The following is a 17,621-nucleotide window of genomic DNA, read 5'->3' as shown; positions in this document are numbered from 1 at the left end:
TTCTTATGCATTTACATATCAAACACCTAAAATTTGACATCTATATTAATACCAAAAGTATATTTCACTTCTAAGAGATTAGTGATAGTGATATTTTTGATGTGGTAGAGTGTTAGAATGTAAAAGACATAGTCTAGGAGTAAGATATGTAAATTTCATAAAAATTCAGTGGACGCATGTAAATGCTCCTAAATAAAAATGATGATAAAATATAATCACAGCAGAGAATTAAAAAAGATTAGAAGTAGATTTTGTTAACCTGCATCCAAATTTATGAATGAAGAGGAAAATTATTCTATATTAAAATTGAGTTAAAATCATCGGTCTCTCCCAACCGAAGTCAAGTAGGAGAATAAATGCGTATTTGACAGATTTGGAAAGTCTTCGAGTCTCCAACAAGATTGTTTATTAAACAAATTTATTAACTCCCAATTACAGCAGTAAAACATGCCATCGTTCAAACAAGTTGTCATTGCAGTTTTAATCTCAACCATAATTATCATTAATTAAATACAACAATATAAATCACACAAATCATGTCATTTGTAAGTCTACAAAATCCAAAATTTTCAATTTCACAAAAGAAAAAAAAAAACAAAACCTCCTCTAGCACAGATGAAAAATCTACCAACCTGAATAGTATAAGATTAATCTCTCGAAACTGAAGAGAAGCAGTGGGAAAAACCTTAAACAGGCACCGGAGCAGATTAAGGATGAGCAAAAATTTACCTGTGTAAGACCTCATCAGCACTCAGCATACAGATACCTTTGGCTTAATTACTCTTCTCATAAATTATAAAATTGTTGGAGAGAATGAAAACTTCCGATATTACTGCTGGACCACATTTCAGAAGCTTTTTATATTGAGCTCCTTTCAGTTTCATTGTGGGCAGCATATAAAACTAAATAAGAAGGATTCAGTAAACAGCTTGTTATGCATAACCAATCCAAAAGGTTTTAAAAAAAGAAAAGAGAAGAAAAAAACCTTTATATCAATCGATTTGTGAACTTCTCAATCATCCAAGTAGTAATAAGACCCGGCGGATTTCTGTTCCCGATCTTTGGTAGAATCCAACTTGTTTATGCGAGGTCGATAATTAGTTGGATCCCGTCGAAAAGTAATATCGAGATGCTGCAGTACATATAACCATGTAAGTGAAAATTGTTTGATCCGAGTTCATTGCATGAATAAGTATATATAATACAATAAACCCACATAGGATATCAAATATTATCACCAAATTTCTTCAAATAAACATGAGGCAATTGGCACAAAAAAAAAATCCAATGATTAAGACAAACTCTACAAAAAAAAGGAAAAAAACGAGAGGCCAAACTATAATATTATATATGTGTGTGCGCGCGCTATATATATATATATATTAGGGGAATTTACAAAACTATCACCAAATTATTTTGATATTTTGGATTTTTGCCACCCAAATCGTTCATATCACATCAATAATACCAATTTTCATGCAGAGGCAAGGTGGCATGTATGTAAAAATTGAAGTTTATGTGTTGGTAATGTAAATACAGGAATTAAGGGGAATGTAAATTTTCCTATATATATTTACTTTAATGCAAATATGAAGTTGCTAGACACCAATGAACAAGATGCGTTCTGGTCCTGATACCAGTACTAAGAATTCTCCACCAGACTAAAAATTTTGTTAGTTCATTTAAGCCCGAGTTGGAAATATTGTTGTGCTTTTTTTGTTGCATTTTCTTGTAAACACAAATTTGCATCCTTTCACCGTAAACACAAATTTGCTTTTTTTGTTGGATTAGTATCTTAACATTTTCATGTCATCCTTTCATCCTTTCATCCTTTCACCGTAAAAACTCATTCAAACCATCATAATGGATTTCATCAATTCCACATTGGACAATACCTCGTGCAATATTTTAGGGATTAAAGATTTGAAGAAGTGCATAAGTTTACAAAAAAAATTTTGTCGAATGATGATAACTATACAATTACAAAGTGAGATGGAAGAATATAATAGGTGTAGGAGAACTCCATTTCATTGTTTCTAATCTTCATGCTAGATATGCTCAAAAAGCTATACTGAAATCATTTTCAAGATTTGGATAAGATAATTGCCTCTACATATTGGAGTAGTCCCTTCTAAATACACATATTTATATCCCAAGTTTCGAGATTTAGAATTTCTTAAGCTATAAAGAGTTTGAGGAAGCTGTTTAACATCTTTTTAAGGTGTGGGGACAGGGTTATCAAGAGTTCATGAAATCGTCGTCATGAAGGGTACATTTAGTAAGAAGAGATATTTATCTTCATCATCTATGATGGAACTCTCCCTATGAAGATATGGTTGGGCAAAGAAGGAACTTTTTGGTAATATATTTGCATCTACATCATTTCTGGATTGATGATCAATCCAAAAATATACATTAGAATGCTTCAGAACATGCGCAAAGGCAGTACAATTTAAGAGAAGTGACACAACAGTTCTTATAGTGCTCAATTTGAGCTAAACTAGTGTACTTCAACTGGTGTTTTGATCTCCTCTTCAAAAGTGACCTAAGTCAATATAAAGATTTTTTTGGTAGGTGAAAGGTAGCACATCGAATATTTCTGGATTGGATTAGTAATTCACAAAAATATATTTGAGAGCTCAGTAGTTAAATTTCCCTCTATTAGTTCTATGAACATATGCAAAAACAATACAACTAAAATATGCAAAGCAAGATTGCTTAAGAAAAACAGAGCACTTCAAACAATGTTTTGAACTCAAAAACTTTGAGAAGTAATATGTTTATGATGACAGTAAAAACAGCCTCTTCCCAAAAATGATTTTGAAATATTAGGTTGCAATAATAATGCTCTAGTTGTGGCTAGTAAGTGACCATTTTACACATCTACAATCCCATTGCGCTGCATCTTAAAGCATGAAGCCTCGTATTTATACCATCTTCTTGAAATATGGGGAAAATAATTGGTTAAAGTGGTCCTAGGCAACAAAAAGATACAATTTTTTAAATTTTCATGCCAAATTAGTACTGGATCATATCACAAAAAGCAAGAAGGGCAGTAGCTTCAACATATTTGGATCTAGATAAGAAAACATACAAAAAAAAAAAATTTCTAGTGCAATCATAAAAAAACAAAGCAAACAACATAATGCATGCTACGTTAGCAAAAACGGAGAGCTCCATATGAATCAAGCAAAAGGAAATAAAATTTCTCTTATACTACTAGCTAGAAAACAAAAGTTTATATTTTGCAAATTCACAAGCATGATATAATGAGAAGTTTAAATATCAACTCTAAAAGGAGAGAGAAAAAAAACCATATATTTTAAATCCTCATCCTCCCTGGTACAGGCTTGCCTCTGACTTTATTTGAGTAGATGTTATCATTATGAAGGTTGTTCAACTTCAACAAGGGTTAAAGAAATCCTCCAAAACTTGGAGCGCAACAAATGTGTAATAAAAGTAGTGAAGAAGGTTTTAATTAAGGAAGACACGTTAAACATAAATAAAAGTTTCATGGAGAGAAGGTCAAGGACGTTGAAAAGCTCTCAAATCATCTCAAAATTAGCTTGATCAAGAGTAACGAAGTAGGTAAGTGATAGAATCAGCAAAAGGCTGGATTGAATGCAACAATGAGGCAAAATCATAACCATAGTAGCCATATTGATACGAAACAATAATAAATAACAAAAGACTTACCCTTAGGCTAATAAAGACTAAATTTCCCTTAAAGACCGACGTAACAATACTCCCCTCATAAAAAAAAATCTTGTCCTCAAGGTGGAAAAAACTACTGTTGGATGAGGTTGCATGGTTTCAACGTGACGTCAGCATCTAACGATCTCTTTCATCTAATCAGAAACTCATAGTGACCCTCACCATCTCAAAATGTCTTCTTATGCAGATCCTTTGGCCGTATCTAAATTTGATGGTATATTGACTTCAAGTCAGTCATGGAGAATATCTCCGCACTAAGAAACTAATCCAGTAGCCCATCGATCCCTGGAATCTCTGCCAACTTCATATCATGTGTCTCTTCCATGCTATGCAACTCAATCAAGAATCCGTCATGGGATCGAGTAACGCTACAGGAACAGACGCGATCAGGGAACATTGTCAGTTCGAAGGACTTAATCATAGCTCTTGTATCGACACTCAACAAAACAGAGTAACCGAGAGAAAAATTTGAAATCTCGATGTTATTCGCTCCATTATTTTTCACTCTAATGTCCCAAAAAATTTCTGGAATAATGTCATCTTACCGCCACTTATCTCATCAATAGAGTTCTCTAAAAAATTCACAACTTATGTACCCCTTTAGCCGTATTGAGATCATGTTTTCCTAACAATCTGGTCTTCTTTACTTTATGTCACAAAATTTTTAGGTGTACAACCTTTGTTCAAAACATGACCCCAATTCGGAATAAACTTGATCCCAAATCCATAAAATGTATTTTTCTAAAATATTCTACCACTCAAAAAGGATATCGGTGCCTTGACCCTACCACAAATAAAGTTTATGTGAGTGTTGATGTTTCTTTTTTTAAAAGTGTTACCTACTTTCTTTCCTTAGCCTCCAGTGAGAGGGAGCTAGAGTTCTTGGACATTACCCTACTCCTGTTGATGTTCCCCCCACATCACCTACCATCGAGAAACCATTTGTTCATTTGGTTCCACCCACTTTTGTACCACCAAAGAGTCCTCTGTCACTTTAGTTCCACTAGCACATCCTCTCACTCTCCATATCTACACTTGACGCACTCATTCTGATGCACCTACTCTAAAGCTTGCTAACCCATTGCGGACCTTGAATCCTCTCTGGACGACATCCCCACTACTGCTCCTCCAAATGAGGAAATTAGTTCCTCCAGTTAGGTACGAAATCATACATGCTTTCTCTATCCCGTGGCAAACTATATTTCTTTTTACAGATTATCGTCAACCTACAGAGCATTTGCTATGACCCTAACAATCAACTTCCGTCTACTGTTGAGGCTGCCTTAACAGACGCAGCTTGGAAAGCTATCGTGATGGAAGAGATGGATGCCCTTAAGCGGAACCATACTTGGGAAAATATTGATCTTCCTTAAGGCAAGAAAGCAGTGGGATGCCGATGAATTTTTAGCATCAAGTTTAAATATGATGGATCCTTTGAATGCAACAAGGCACGGTTGTTCGCCAAAAGGTAATTTCAAATCTACGAACTATGGTGAAATATTTGTTGTAGTTGCTAAACTAAACACCATTTGGGTTCCCCTTGCATGAATATAAATTGGCCCTTATTCCAGCTTGATGTCAAGAACGCATTCCTGAATAGCGATCTTACAGATGAGGTATATATGACTCTTCCTCCAAGCTCCACTACCTCATAGGGGCAAGTATGTAGATTGCACAAATCCCTCACTGGATTGAAGCAATCACCACGGGCATGGTTCGGGAAATTCACAAAGATGGTGGTAGGTCTTGAATTCACTCAGGCTCAATCGGGCCACACTCTCTTCTTTCAGCATTTCTCCAGCGGCCAAGTAGCTATCCTTATTGTTTATGTTGACGATATTGCTCTCATAGGTAATAATCTACCAGCATTAGAGCATTTGAAAGACATTATTGTTGCTTCCATTGAAATGAAGAACTTGGGATCTCTCTGTTACTTCTTAGGCATGGAAGTTGCTCGGTCATCATAGGACATTTGCATATCTTAACGAAAATGCGCAAACCAGTGGCTGTCTTGATGTATCCCAATGAAAACTACTTGATGTTCCCAATGTAGTTTCTGTTAACAAGACTCAATATCAACGTCTTGTGAGGAAACTCATTTATAATGCCCAAACACACCCCGGCATATGCCACGCAGTTCAGATTGTTAGTCAATTCATACATGATCCCTATGAGCACCACCTCCAAGCTGTCCACCGGATTCTCCACTATCTAAAAAGCATACCAGACTCATATTTATTTTTTCCCACCACACCTCTCGTTCTATTGTAGTTTACACAGATGCGGCTTGGGTCGAGCCAACCCATAATTGGCGATCTATCTCGGGGTACTGCTCAATTATGTGGGGAAACCTGGTCACATGAAAAATCAAGAAGTTTATAGTTGCTTAGAGCAGTGCGGAAGCAGAATTTTGATTCATCTCCCTGGAAATTTGTGAAGCTCTCTAGTTACACATCACACTCCATGAACTCCGTATCACAGCCTTCGCTCCACTATGTGTGTTCTGTGAAGACAAGACTGTCATTAGCATTGCTCACAACCCAGTCTAGCATGATCGCACCAAGCATGTTGAGATTGTTCGACACTTAATTAAGAAAAAGCTCGAATTCGGGAAAATTTGTGTTCCATTTGTGCGCCATCAAGTGGCCAGCTGACAGCCATTCTCACAAAAAACCTTCCTCGGTCACCGTTTGATGATTTCAAATCCAAGTTGAACATGACTGACATCTATGCTTCAATTTGAGGGGAAGTATTAGAATATTAGAATATTAGAATATTAATATGTATAATTCTGTATTAATTGCTTCAATTTGTTTTTATTTATTTTCCTTCTTTCTTTTATTCTATTTTTATTTGTGTTCTTACTAGTAGATCATTTAATGAGTATTTATACCCCTCTTTGCATCAATAAGATTGCCCTGGTTCTATTCTAACAAGTTCTAAAATAGAACAATGCTCTAATATCAAAATTACCAAAAGCCTCTTTTAATAAGGTTGGCATGAGAGTGTTTATAGGTGCTGCAATATATAAGAGTGTAATTCATGAGGGTCAGGGATTAATTCTTTCCAAAGTAACCACCCAATCCAAATTAGATCACATAAGGCTTCCCACAATCCGCTAGGTATCCTGTCAAATGAATCTAATAAGCCTTTGGGAATAAAGATCCTAGGTAATCAAATAAGGGTTTTCACACAAATATGTACAGAAAACAATATCATAGAGACCGATATAAAGCTAGGGTTCCTTGGAAACTCGTCCTATTATTCTCCTCCTAAACTTTTCCGCTTCATTTTATGTTTACCTTTGTCTTTTCTTGAATCCTTGCCTAAAATAGTAAGTAGATAACTATAAACACAAAAAAGAAAAAAAAACACTAATTAAGCATCCTAAATGGCGAGTGAAAGGCCTATAAAGAGCAATATGCTGGTTGGATCTTAGGCCAAATGACTATTTGGCAAAAGGGAGGTGAGGCTTCTTGATAAGAGATACGCTTGTTGAATTGGTTCTTAATAGAAGGGAGATGAAAGCTGGCCTATTGGATTTCGTATTATGAGAGAACAAAGAGAGATAAAGAATTTGTGTTTTAAAAAGCTTTTCAAGACACCTTGGCCCTTGGCTTATAATGAACCTAACGAGAACTTATTTATAGAAATAGAAAATGTTCTAGAAAATAATTTAAGGGTTTGTTTGGGACAGCTGTAGCTTATCCTGATAAGTTGCTGATTAGCAACTTATTTTGATAAGCTAGCAGACTGTTTGAATTTTGCGTTTGAAAAACAACTAATTCTGGATAAATAACAATTTCGCCCATGTTCTGGATAAATAAAAATTGGATGAAAAGCATTGAATAGGAAAGAAGGCGCCAGCGAATCGTACGACATTTAAAAATCTATTCCAATGACTCAAGAACATTGGATGGAAAGCTTTGAACTGTAACAAGACACCTACAACTATTGCGGCATTGCAAAATCTATTCCAATGTTTCAGATTATTGGATGGAAAGCTTTGAACCAGAAACAAAGCACGAAAAACTATTGCAGTATTTCCTAATCTATTCCCTATAAGCATTGGAGGTCAGGACAAGGGTTAAAAGTTTACCTAACGACAGACATGAATCCTTTCGAGCACTAAAAGTTGTGAGTGTTGCTCCCGCTCGATGGGAAGAGGAGCAGAATGTTTCTCTTTGCCCTAGAGATTGCAAAGTAGCTCCGAGGACCTGATTAGGATATTTCGGAGGTAGGGCGTGATACTTACCTTGGTCGGAGCGGTGTGGAAGGATGAGAAAGATGGGAGTTTCGGTGGTCTCTGTAACGAGCGATCCCTTCGTTGCCATCGTTGTTTTCGTTGCGGGAGAGAAGGGGTCGCGGGAGATCCGTGTGAGAAGAGGAGGAAGAGGAGAAGACAAGGGGGTCGAGAGAACCGTGCGAAAGGAGATGAGGGCGAGAGTTGTATTTTGCTCGAATGAAACGCGGATAGCGGGGTCCGCATCTAATGTAAAATTGTGAACGACTTATTTAAAAAACGTCACCGCTGTGAATTAGCTCCCCCAAACGCACCCTTAAATTACGAGTCAAAAATGAAAATAGGTCATTTATTCTAAGAAATATTTTAAATTCTAAGCCTTAAGACCAACTAGAGAACTCCAACTCCTACTCCAGAAAAAAAACAAAATAAAAATAAAAAATTCATGGATATCCTTGCAATGAAATTAAGCAAAAGCCTAGAATTTTGATCTAAAAATGTCATTAAATATGCTTGATCGAACATTTGATCAAATCTAAACAGTATCCATCCATAAAACACAAAATCAAATTGTACTACTGTGCTATTATGAATCAAGAAGCGCATTTAATTCCCTATATTTGGTTACTTTTGGTTTCAATATATGGAAATAAAACCTTTGATTGATCATCTCTTCTAAATGAGATAGCACTGTTGATTGCCATTGGCAGCAAGTAAATCATGTAATTTAAATTAAAATTTTAAGATTTTTTAAACATGCTAAACTAAATTGCCTAGTTATAAATTAGTGGCATTTATGTGCATGCCACCCAATTCCTATGTATTTTCAAATCTAACACTCAAATTTTACTTTTACAATTTTACTAACCAAATATTTCATATTACAACAAAAATATCATTATTTTAACTTGTAAAAAGTGAAATACACCTTTTCATAGAGAGGTAGAGTGGCATATATGTAAAAATTAAATTTTAGGTGTAATATCTGTAAAGACATAGGAATTGAGTGGTACGTATTTAAATCTTCCTATAAATAATAAAGCTCTAGACAAAAATTGTGATACTCACGGATAAGAAGCGATTCATCCCAGATACCAATGTCTGAGGAGTATTAGCAGTACAATCCACCGACGGTTTTCCCTCATAGACAATCACTTTGTCAGCAAGATAAGTTGCCATTATAAAATCATGCTCCACAACAAAGGCTGTTTTCTTTGCATGTAGAATGAACCTCTTTATCACCTTGGATGCAACAATACGCTGTTCTGAGTCAAGATAAGCACTAGGCTCATCAATCAGATATATGTCTGCAGGCTGCACAAAGAATTCAAAAGATGATTAAATCAACAAGAACTTGAAAAGAACGTACCATCAAGATTTATAAAAAGGACAGTTTCAAAATAACCCCTTGACTCTTTGTCAGAGGTTATTTTAGTCCCAAAGCCTGTAAAAGGGCCAAATTGGTGCCAGGACACTTTCAATATGGACTAAAATAGACTACTTTAGCCCATATTAAAAGTATATGGGGGCTAATTTGGTATTTTTACAGAGTCTGAGACTAAAATTGCCCCATGTAAATAGTCAGTGGATTATTTCGACAATTTACTCGATTCATAAATTCCACGGCGGTCTGGTAGAAAATACAAACTCAGGAACAAGTCAACTAAGAATTGAAATATACTGCATTTATCAAATTAAAGAATCCTTAAATAACAAAGAGGAGCGGAATGTATCTAAGAAATTTATACCAACCTTCCCAAGGCATAGGCACAATGCAACCCTTTGCAACTCTCCACCAGAGAGATTAATAACTTCTTGGTCCATCAGTTGCTCAATTTGTAATGGTTTCATAACATCAGAAACAAATTGAGGATGCATGTATGAGTCACGAATTTTTTGATGCAGTAAGTGCCTCACAGTTGATTGAAACTTGGGACTGATCTTTTGAGGCTTATATGAGACATTGAATTCAGGTATTTCAACATCTGAACCTTCAACAGAGTCAGGCTTCAGCAAACCGGCCTATGAAAGGACCAAAAATTAATAGCACCAAAAAAAAAAAAAATCAGTATTTCTTACTCCTATTCAAACACCAATAAAAGGCTGGAAATGGAATACAGAAATGCTAAGCGTTTATGTGCATCGAGGTTGAATAATTTAATAATTAAAACAGCTTAGCAAAAAGCACAGCACAGATAAAGATTGATCCAAAAACATGGACAAATATAAGCAGTTCTGATTATATAAAAAAATCATGCAGGGAATTGTTTTAATAGAGTGTCGAATGTGCCATTTGAAGTGCCTTAAACTTTACTTTCCCAGAAAAAAAAAGATTCTGATATCTCTTCACGGGCAATTAAACTCGGCCGCATTAATTGAGCACAGCGTATGTGCCCTCTAGCTTGATTACTTACCAAATCAATCTTACTCTACATCCCCCCTCTCATTCTTCTGATTTGTTTCCATTAATCAAAGCATTAGCAAATTGATAAGTTTTTCTGTTCAAGATATGTTTGTGAATCAAGTTAAGGCTTTGTCATGTTTGGTTTTTTATACAAAGACAAAATCACATGAAAAGGCTTATATCATGCCCAATACTCCTCAAGGTTGGCAAAATAAAAACTAAAGCAAATATGCACAAAAAAAGGCGTACCAGCATGCGAATAAATGTCGTCTTCCCGGTTCCATTTTCCCCGAGCATCACAATGATCTGGGAGTCAGTAAATTCACCCTCCATTACACAAAGTTTAAAATTACCCTGCAATTTAATCATTGTGGGATACCGGTAACGTTGATATGTCTGAATCTCCTCAGCACTCTCCTGAGGAGTCTCGGCAACCTGAAAAGAAAGAATGTCAGAATTTCAAATTCTTTTTAGAATTATGGAGTTTGCTTGATTCCTTACCTTAAAAGTAAGTGATTCGTCTCTAAAGCGCAGATTCTCGGTAGGAACGAAACCAGCCAAGAAAATATTGATACCTTCCCGTACGGAAAAGGGTAAAGTAACAACCCCGTAAGCTCCCGGCTTCCCATATAAGCAACAAATGAAATCCGACAAATAATCCAGGACGCTTAGATCATGCTCCACGACAATCACATAGCTAAGAATAGAAGTAAGTTACAATACAAAAATTTTCAATATAAAATTTAAGTAAAGTGCCAAAATAGTCTCTTGACTATTTACATAAAGCCATTTCAGTCCTAGAGTCCATAAAAGTGTTAAATTATTCCTCGCATTCATTTAATATGGGCTTTCAGTTACTAGGGAAAACTATTTTAGCCCCCTTTAAAAGATAATGGGACCTAATTTACATTTTTATAGGCTCTTGGACTAAAAATGTCCACTCTTGGACTAAAAATGTCCACCGACAAAGAGTCAATGTACCATTTTGACACTTTTTCTCATAAAAATTTTGTGGAGATATCTTTCCACCTGTTTGGTCTGAGCAAAGATCGAACAACTTGTGCGGCCTTAAGCCTTTGCCGCACATCAAGGTAGCTGGAAGGCTCATCAAACATATATATCTCAGCATTTTGCACAGCAACCACAGCAATAGCGAACCTCTGCAGCTCTCCGCCGGATAAATCCCCGACATTGCGGTCGATTACTTGATTCAACTCAAGATCATTACACAGCTCCACCTTCTTATCTTTCTCATCCTTCTGGTCAAGCACCTGCCCGACATTTCCTTGGACGGCTTTGGGAATGTGATCAACATATTGCGGTTTGATAATCGCCTGTAAATTACCAAATAAATATTTTTCATGGAATATGCCTTGAAATGAAAGTATGCTGCATGAAGAATCCGTGACAATTCACATATAATGATAAACAGCGGTCGCAGAACAAGATTCCTGAAAACATTATAATATCATGATTTACCTCACTATGTTTAGGAAACAATTTTTAATATTTTAAGGTAATGATGATATAAGAAAGAGAATTTACCCTGTGAGGAACTGTTAACTATAGAGAATACCACATGCAAACCAAAATAAATTAACTATTTCATTTTTTAACTGATTTAATCTGCTTCAAGATCATGCCATGACACAATTATGATTAAGTAATTACACTAAGCCTAACTATCAGTCATAAACTATATCAATGAATTCTTGAGTTTGAAGTAATTAGCAATGCTTAATCAGAAAATTATGCTGCAATCAACATTCATTGAAGTAAGCCTCACTATCCGTCATAATTATATCAATGAATTTTGTATAGTGAACAATGAGTTATTAATCATTTCACATTGTTTTAGACAAAGGAAGTTCAAAAAATGTTAAAAAAATAAAGATAACTGTGAAAGTAAATGGGTTCTTGACATACAAATAATATTTAACAAAATTGAGGAGCTAGCCATTGTCTTAACCTATATATACACAAAGTTGAATGTCATGTGACTAAATCAAACCCAACTTCCAAAGTGGCTGAATCAAGTTCAACTGCCAAAGTCGTTGAATCGAGCCCACTTACTGAAATGGTTGAATCGAGCACATCTGCCGAAGTGACTGAATTGAGTTTGTCTGTCGAAGTGGTTGAATTGAGCCAACTAGTTGGAGTGGTTGAACCGACCACATGTCGATCTAATTATATTCATTCACCTCAAAAGAACGACCTAGCCCACCTGTACGAGGGCAGCCATCGAAATTAGTCATCATGACCATGAAAGACATCTGTCAATCCATTACTAAAGACGTCGCCCGACATTTGAGACTAAGATCTTTTCTCCCATGCAAAAGGGATGGGCGTCGTACCGGCAACACCTGACATCTGCATTGCAGCCCTTTCATGAAGAGACCAAAGAGGAGTGTTGTACAGTGCGAGATGTGCCACATTGATTATTTTATTGCACTTTGCCCTTGTATATAAAAGAAAAGAGAAAAGGTGAGGTGAGAGGCACTCCATCTCTCTCTATCCCTCTCTCTCTCCCTCTCTCTTTCTCTCTCCCTTTGAAATCTTGAAACTAAAGGAACCTCCGAGGAGCCTCACTTCTCCTCAATAACTTAATACATTTCCTAAGGTTTCCTCTTATGAATCTCATCCATCTCTCCTCTTTTCCAGTTCTCTCCATGATACAAGATCTTTGTTGGGTTGTATGCACTCACAAACAATAGAAGACCATAAATATCAAAAGAATTCAACATCATGATAATTTATCTTGCCTATAAATTTGAAATTTTTTACATGTTTTAATTATTTTTTAGGGCAATTAACATACATAGCACACAATTCTAATTTGTTTACATATTTCATAACTAAACGTTCATATTTACACACGCGAACTCTAATCTTCAATATCACATCAAAAATAGCATTATTACCAACATTTAAAGTGATATACACCTTTCAATGGTTTAAAGCACCAAAGTGCTACGTCTGTAAATATGGAAGTTTAGGTTTGAGATATGTAAATACATAAGAATTGCGTGTTAGATATGTAAATTTCCTATTCTTTCAAATTACTGATCCAATAAAAGTCACTAAATTTTAACATCACATTAGAATGTTCCTCTCAGATAAATGAAAACACTGAGATGATAAGTTGATAACAATAAAATCTCTATGGCAAAAGGCTTAATTAATAGAATAAAAATACTGAACAGAATAAAATGAGATGAAAAACAATGGCCGTAACTCCAAAAGCACTATTAGCTTTATCATAAACTAATAAAGTTTCAAAGCTGGCAATTAGAATGCCAAGATAATTGATCTCAATGCATTACTACTACTTCAGCAATTACTGAAATTTTAGAGCTAATAACCCGCACGCCAAGGACTATCCAAGTTCACAATGACAAATAACTTTCAAATCAGAAAACGCTCAGCTTGCATGCTTTCAAGAGTAATAATTTTGAAGAATTAGCTATGCAAACCTTAAAAGATAGAATTGTAAACATTCCCAATTGTATACATCCCCAACTATTTTGGTCAGTTTTATGAATGTTTCTCCATTCACTTTCTAAGGATATACATCAAATGCTTTATGGAAAACTTCTGGACAAAGTTATTATCATTGCTCTCTTTAGTAATCCATCACAATCCCATAGAAAAATAATTTCACTTTATAAAAAGTGAAAGACATAAAAATAGATATAACACAATTTATGAATTACAAAATGTTTGCAGAGAAAAACATAACAATATATAGAAAACATGGCAAAGCTTGAAATGGTGATATATCCTGGAATAGTGAAAAAATAATATCAATGAAGGACGCGACTAATTAACTGCAAACCTTTAGGTTATCCTCCAAAATTCGTGTGAAATAATTCTGAAGCTCAGATCCACGGAAATATGTCAATATTTCCTGCCAATCAGGAGGATTCTGTAGAAGAAACATTCATGGATATATTAATCATATAAAATGAATCATATAAAATGATAAAAAAATAAGAAAAAAAATAAGCAATATGTCAGATAGATTACATTAAATCTTCCCAAATTGGGCTTTAACTTTCCAGCTAGTACTTTCAGGGCAGTAGACTTCCCAATTCCATTTGTTCCAACAAGACCAAGAACTTGCCCGGGTCTAGGTACTGGTAGCCTGTAAATATAAACTTTCAGCAATTTTACTTGAATCATTGTGTCAAAATAGAACATTTTTTGCCACCATTAAAAGGTACCTATGCAGCTTGAATGTGTTGGGCCCATAACGATGTGTTGTATCTTTGTCAAGATCCTTCGGTAAATTAATAATTTGAATTGCCTCAAAAGGACATTTCTAAAGAACATAATAATTAGAAAAATACCATTTAGCATAGCCTTTAAGAAAAATCAAAGTAGTATAACTGAACCACTGCATCACAGAGACAGACCTTGACACATATACCACATCCAATGCATAGTTCTTCGGAAATGAAAGCAATTCTTGAGGAAGATATGACCTCTATGCAAAGTTTGCCTGCCAAGTTAAACCCATAAAAGCCAAATAGTTAAATTTCTAGTAATAAAGACTCCAAATGTGCAAGATAGAAGTCTCTGAAGAAGTATAACAATCGCACCAACATTTTAAACTATAATTACAACTTCTCTATAAAACCAATAATGTTCCAACAACATTGGTAACAAAAAACATAAAAAATGTGTAAAAAATCTCTAAAATCTAAGAATAAGATATGGAGATAAAAAGATTTTTAAAAGCAATGACATTTAAAAATAATTAAAGCTCACATAGAGAACTAAAAAATATAAGCTATGCACAGATTAAGTTGACAAATTTCATCAAAAACATGAACATGGAGAATGAAATAACAAAACCTAATATCAGCATCAATTACAAAGCTGGTTATAGCATAAATGTAATGTCTTGGTAAATATTACGCAACTTCTGAAGAGTAAATCAACCTCTATATCAAATCATTAAAGATTAAACTACAGCGCAGGAATCATAAAGAGCATAAAATCAACGAAAAATCAGGCACATCAATATCACAGGATCTATCCACCTACAAACTCAGGTCATGCTTCAAAATACCTCTTTGAGAATTTCCTAGCAGCAATAACATAACCAATTTTCGGAGACAACGTTATCAAAGCATAAGCCAATCACACTTTCATAGCAAAGGCTAAGAAAAAAAAAATTAAGCCAATCACACTTTCATAGCAAAGGCTAAGAAAAAAACAAAAAAATTAATAACGAAAAAACCATATCCCCGCTAAATACCGGTTTTCACCACAGGGCAACTCTTCTTGCACTCCTGGCGGCATTTCTTCGGCTTACACCGATCGGAGCTGACGATCGCAATCCGAGTCAATCTATCCGCCATCAAGCCCCGCCCAAATCAACCGACCCACAATCGGAGAGTCTGAACGCTCCCACACTGCCGCAACGATTCCTCGACCGACTAATAAAGCAATCGAGAAAGCGCAATACGGCGAATAAGGGTTTAAGAAGCACCCCCCTTCCTGCTTTCCTTCGAAGGAGAAGCCCTAAGAGAACAGCAATAATAACAATAAAGTAGATTTACATAAAAAACACTTAAAATAACTCTATTTACACATGTACCAGATTCATCCCCCACCGTCCACCTACCGACAACCTCCGCTCGATGCCTTCCCTCTCCCGGGGGATCTTTTTGGGCTTGTAGACGCCGCACGCCTCGGCGGCCTCCCCTATCCTCCGTTTAGCATCTGGTAGTTCAGAAAAAAACAAGAAATTTCAGATGAGACAAGTGTCGAATATGTAAATAACAAAACTTGGCGGGTGAAATTGATCATAAATCAGGAGATGATACAACGCACTCGTTAGAACTTGACCATAACGGAACCGTTGGCCACGTAGCGATTGAGAATTGTTCATGACCAGCGTGTCGCGTGGCGGAAGCGTGCCAAATTGCTATTACTGAAAGCTTATATTTTTGTTTACATCTAATATCGAAATTCGTATTCATATTTTTAATGTTTTGATATCATAAAAATTTTAACATATATTTCATTTTTTTGAATATAAATAATAATCGTATTTCAATGTAATTTAGAAGGTATAGATAAGGGCACAACCACCACCAGTAGAACAAAGCAGTAGAATAAACCAAGTGAAATAGCTGAATGAACCACCAAAACATATGGGAAATTACTTTAAAAAAAAGGAAAAAATCAAAGCCTTTAAAACAAGAAAATGCGCAAGCCTGCAGCCAAAAAGAGCGTTAAAAAGCGAGTTGGAAGAGACCAAAAATTCATAATAGCTCAAAGATCATGTCCAAATCAGACAAATAAATGGCTACATTCAAGTCAATTGAGATAAAAGCAACACATAAAAATTTGTGTTAGGCTTAAAAGAAAAATAAAGCGGGTAAAGATATCAGAGTTAATAAAACCACTCTCCATAGACAAATAGCAACTCGGGCCCGTAATTATTTGAATAGCTAATAGAGCATCCATCTCGATTGAGATGTTTTCCACCATCCTGGATTTAGCAATCTTTAGACTCAATTTTGGAGCAAACATTTCAATATATAAAGTTTTATTTTTAAAAATACGGCCAGGAAAAGCAACTATTAAGGCCCTTTCATTATCACAGACTAAGCGCCCAAAGCCAAAATCAATATTAAAAGCAGAACCATTAGTCTTAATCTTAGTTCAACCAGCAGCTTAAACTTGGTAACTACCATTAAAAAGTTCCCAAAACTTTTATTACAGATAAGTTTAGCATTAAAAAAATAATAAATTATATCTTTTTTGTTCCAAACTATATGATGAGAGCATATGCTGACACCATTGTGTTTAGATTCATTTATTTCTTTGCAAAGACACTAGAGAATAGAAGTACAAATGATGGCTATAATATGACCCGTATAAATACCATTAATAACCTTGAACTAATTTTTAAACATAAGTTTAATAGAAATATCATGAGAATAAATAAAGAGTTAGAAAATTCATTCAACCAAACTCATTGTTTTCTAATTATAGGGCAATCCGCAAACACATGATTAAGAGATTCAATATGAGAACAATAATGATATTGTATTTAGAAGTAATAGAAAATCTTTTTTTTTTCCAAAGAATAATCTCAAAGAGATGCAACCTTCTAAAATTTTTTAGCACAAAAAAGTGCAATGACTTGACTACATAATGATGCAAAAGATAAAGAAATAAGTCTTGAAGCTCTTAAATGATGTCACACCTCCTTAATGGAGAAATTTCCATATTCAATAAGAT

At 35.1% G+C, this 17,621-nt stretch overlaps 1 protein-coding gene across 2 annotated transcripts; it reads right to left on the bottom strand.

Moving 5' to 3' along the window:
* Positions 1-478: 478 nt before the first annotated feature.
* LOC110030314 (ABC transporter E family member 2) lies at positions 479-16,077 on the bottom strand. 2 transcript variants are annotated; one of them, XM_020732973.1, is made up of 13 exons: positions 15,994-16,077; positions 15,625-15,890; positions 14,777-14,862; positions 14,585-14,682; positions 14,388-14,505; positions 14,197-14,286; positions 11,391-11,695; positions 10,863-11,058; positions 10,611-10,796; positions 9,710-9,979; positions 9,026-9,271; positions 986-1,132; positions 479-729 (listed from the first exon to the last, which is right to left on the bottom strand). In XM_020732973.1, exons 2-12 carry the CDS (start codon positions 15,725-15,727, stop codon positions 1,013-1,015), a joined length of 1,818 nt encoding a protein of 605 aa, XP_020588632.1. In that variant the 5' UTR covers positions 15,728-15,890; positions 15,994-16,077; the 3' UTR covers positions 479-729; positions 986-1,012. The 2 variants fall into 2 exon arrangements, with proteins under 2 accessions (XP_020588632.1, XP_020588631.1); XM_020732972.1 differs by having other exon boundaries at positions 479-902; positions 15,994-16,076.
* Positions 16,078-17,621: the final 1,544 nt, after the last annotated feature.

Source organism: Phalaenopsis equestris, unplaced genomic scaffold, assembly GCF_001263595.1.
Source record: "Phalaenopsis equestris unplaced genomic scaffold, ASM126359v1 Scaffold000699, whole genome shotgun sequence".
In the NCBI taxonomy this organism is placed as follows: Eukaryota; Viridiplantae; Streptophyta; class Magnoliopsida; order Asparagales; family Orchidaceae; genus Phalaenopsis; species Phalaenopsis equestris.
This window is presented reverse-complemented; position numbering and strand designations above follow the sequence as displayed.